At 39.5% G+C, this 3,521-nt stretch overlaps 1 protein-coding gene across 1 annotated transcript; it reads left to right on the forward strand.

Moving 5' to 3' along the window:
- The first annotated feature begins 1,030 nt into the window (after positions 1–1,030).
- On the forward strand, positions 1,031–2,924 carry LOC132849745 (germ cell nuclear acidic protein-like). Its single transcript, XM_060875594.1, has 3 exons — positions 1,031–1,176; positions 1,989–2,039; positions 2,137–2,924. The coding sequence occupies exon 3, from the start codon at positions 2,283–2,285 to the stop codon at positions 2,637–2,639; it is 357 nt and encodes a 118-aa protein (XP_060731577.1). The 5' UTR covers positions 1,031–1,176; positions 1,989–2,039; positions 2,137–2,282; the 3' UTR covers positions 2,640–2,924.
- The last annotated feature ends 597 nt before the right edge of the window (positions 2,925–3,521 follow it).

The following is a 3,521-nucleotide window of genomic DNA, read 5'->3' on the forward strand; positions in this document are numbered from 1 at the left end:
AAAAATAAACAAGACTATGGCAAAATCACAGGAATTACAAAAAGGTTTAGGAGACAAAACACAGTGATATCAACAAGCTAGAAACAAAGATGACTAATGACATAATACAAAAGAGTTGAGTGTGATATTTGGGGGAAATGAAAATCACTACAGGGGGCACGGTGGCTTAGTGGTTAGCACGTTCGCCTCACACCTCCAGGGTTGGGGGTTCGATTTCCACCTCCGCCTTGTCTGTGTGGAGTTTGCATGTTCTCCCCGTGCCTCGGGGGGTTTACTCCGGGTACTCCAGTTTCCTCGCCCGGTCCAAAGACATACATGGTAGTTTGATTGGCATCTCTGGAAAATTGTCCGTAGTGTGTGATTGTGTGAGTGAATGAGAGTGTGTGTGTGCCCTGTGATGGGTTGGCACTCCGTCCAGGGTGTATCCTGCCTTGATGCCCGATGACGCCTGAGATAGGCACAGGCTCCCCGTGACCCGAGGTAGTTCGGATAAGTGGTAGAAAATGAATGAATGAATATTCATGAGATACGTTTGCATGAAACATGATATTTCTCGTGATACGCTCACTTTTACGAAATCTTCAGACTTGATGTTCAGTTACTACAGAACATGACACCAGGTGATCTATAAAATACTAACACTAATAAAACAAATGCAATATCCATGTAAATGCCATTTAAATCCATCACTGACTCAAAGACACTTAAATAAGTCCGTGTGTGAATGTTTTATTAAAAATCTCCTTAAATATCATTTTGCAGAAAAGCATCAGACATTAGAAATGCAGTTAACGTGTTAAATCTCAAGTTAAAGGTGTCATCAGACTTATCAGAAATATTATTAAGGCTATAATTCATTAATCTATTACAAAAAGCTGATGTTAGTATTCCTATAATATTCGAAGATTTAGAACATTAATGTTCTTGAGTTGAAATAAGATTAAAGTTGTAAACTGCTGCTTTATTTTGAGCTCACTTCTATACATGACCTATGTTTCGTATAAACTCTGCATTACTTATGAATTCGGTTTGTTTCTACATCAGCAGCTCCTACAAATGCAAGAACAGTTTCGTACCAACCGCGATATGGAGTGCATCATGACCACAGAGACAGGACTCCACAACCAGCCATTCACAACTCCAGCCAACAAGTGGCCTGTAACTCGGTAGCCGCTGGTAAATATTAAGTTTAATATTCAAGAATGTTTGAGGGCCTTGCTCAGGGGCCCGGCAGTGGTAGCTTGGTGGACCTGAGATTCAAACTTACGACCTCCTGATCAGCAGTCCAACACCATAACCACTAAGCCACCACATCCATAATCAGTGACTGAAGCCTTCCCATGAACACTGTCATGTTTTCTGTGATACACCTTGATGCATACGTGTAGAGACCAATAAAAATCAATGTTTGGGTACGGTGAACCTTCTTCAGAGGAGCAACCATGTAATCAAGGGTAACTATAAAGGACCCAGAGGGATCCATAGCTTAGATTGCAAAAGCTGCTGATGGGATGATGTGTACAAATCTAGGTTTAAATATCAGAGATAGGCGAGCCATAAATTGCAGAAAGGCATGTAAGTGAAAATGAGAACAAAATGCATCATTCATCATTTGGTAGAACCACAACCCTGCTGATCACCTGCTGATCACCTGGAGAACTCAAGTGTCTTTCACAGAGCCCTGACCTCAGTGCCTTACCTTAGTCATTTTCTTGTGGACAACATCTAGTAGGAAGCCTTCCCAGAAGAGCGGAGCAAAGTGGTAGTAACAGCAAAGATAGAATGTTCTCCATATTAATGGCCATGGTTTTGTAATGGGATGTTCAGCAAGCATATATTGATGTGAGGGTCAGGTGTTAGTGGTTTAGGGAAGATAATTAGGGATACTACAGAACTTCATTTCTTTACCATGGATTGTTCACGACAAGATCTTATCGATGTTTGTTCATAAATGAGCTTTCTGTATGTCTTTAATATCTTTTTTATAGCTCAGAGCCAGAAGCTAGACAACACTCAAGCTGACAATGAGAATATTTCAGGTTGGTTTTTTTAATGCTTAAGATACAAACTAAAAATAAGACTGAAATCAACACATCCTGTGCTTGAGTTTTCACCCATGTTTATCAACCCTTTTAGAAGTCAAAGACGAATACCTGCTGTTTCTAAAGGACCAGCGAGCCGAGTTAATTGATAAAGTAAAAAATGTGGTTAGAATAGTGGATGACCTTGAGCTAGCCAATGAAAAAGCAGCAATTGTACGAGCACAGCTGACCGACCAGGCCATGATGAGGAAACTTCTGGAGTTTACAACCAGCACACGTGCTGCAGAGCTCCTGGTTAATGTCTTGTGGGAACAAGCAGGTGATGTCATGGATGATCTTACTGATGCTGGAGATGATTATGGAGATGATGCTGGAGATGATGCTGATGCTAGAAATGATTCTGGAGACGATGCTGATGCTGGAGATGATGCTGGAGATGATGCTGGAGATGATGCCGGAGATGATGCTGATGCTAGAGATGATGCTAGAGTTGATTCTGGAGATGATTCTGGAGATGATGCTGGAGATGATGCTGATGCTAGAGATGATGCTAGAGATAATGCTACAGATGATTCTGGAGATGATGCTGGGAAATAAGCATTAGCATGAAACATTAAAATTGTTCTGATATAATGTAAATGGATAAAGAAGATAAATAAGATTTACTTTACAAGTAATTATATTTTAATCATGTTTTCACCGGAGATACAGTAGATTGTCTTGGCTAATATTTACTGTAGGAAGACTGATGGATACTGTGACTGAGTAAGTGAGTGTTTAATTACTGGGATTTTACCCAACTTCATCATCTAATGACAACTTTGTCTATGTAAGTTTTTTATTTAGTGGATTAAATTGATATGTTTTTATACCAATCCTACGGTGGCCGGGAAGTGCAAAACATATTAACAAATCCGAAAACAAATTAACAAATCCGAAAACAAATTAACAAATCCCAAAACACATTAACAAATCCCAAAACACATTAACAAATTAGAAAACAAATTAACAAATCCCAAAACAAATTAACAAATCCCAAAACACATTAACAAGTCAGACAACCCGGAAGAGGTTGGTATAGTTTGAGAATGGAAACTTACCATCATCGGACGAGACACCTTTCATTCACCTGTATATCTTTAATGACAGTCGTCTTGTCCAATGAGCGGTAAGTTTCCATTCACAAACTATACCTACAGCTTCCGGGTTGTCTGAATCGGTGCACGAAACACATTAACAAATCAGAAAACACAACGACATTTCAGACAACCCGGAAGAGGTTGGTATAGTTTGTGATTGGACAAGACACCTGTCACTCAAAGTATATATGAAGTTCAACAGTCTGCCGCAGGGAATGGAATGGATTGATGGAATGGATTACTGTGGATTAATTCTGTTATTTTCTTGAACGGAGAACTTTATTTAAACGGAGAACTTTACACACTACACATAAGATTCCATACCTGTATATCTTGAGTG

This window comes from Tachysurus vachellii, chromosome 8 (assembly GCF_030014155.1).
Source record: "Tachysurus vachellii isolate PV-2020 chromosome 8, HZAU_Pvac_v1, whole genome shotgun sequence".
NCBI lineage: Eukaryota > Metazoa > Chordata > Actinopteri > Siluriformes > Bagridae > Tachysurus > Tachysurus vachellii.

Bases quoted from the DNA above. Each gene is read 5' to 3' on its own strand.
- LOC132849745 (XM_060875594.1), top strand. From the start codon at position 2,283: ATGATGAGGAAACTTCTGGAGTTTACAACCAGCACACGTGCTGCAGAG.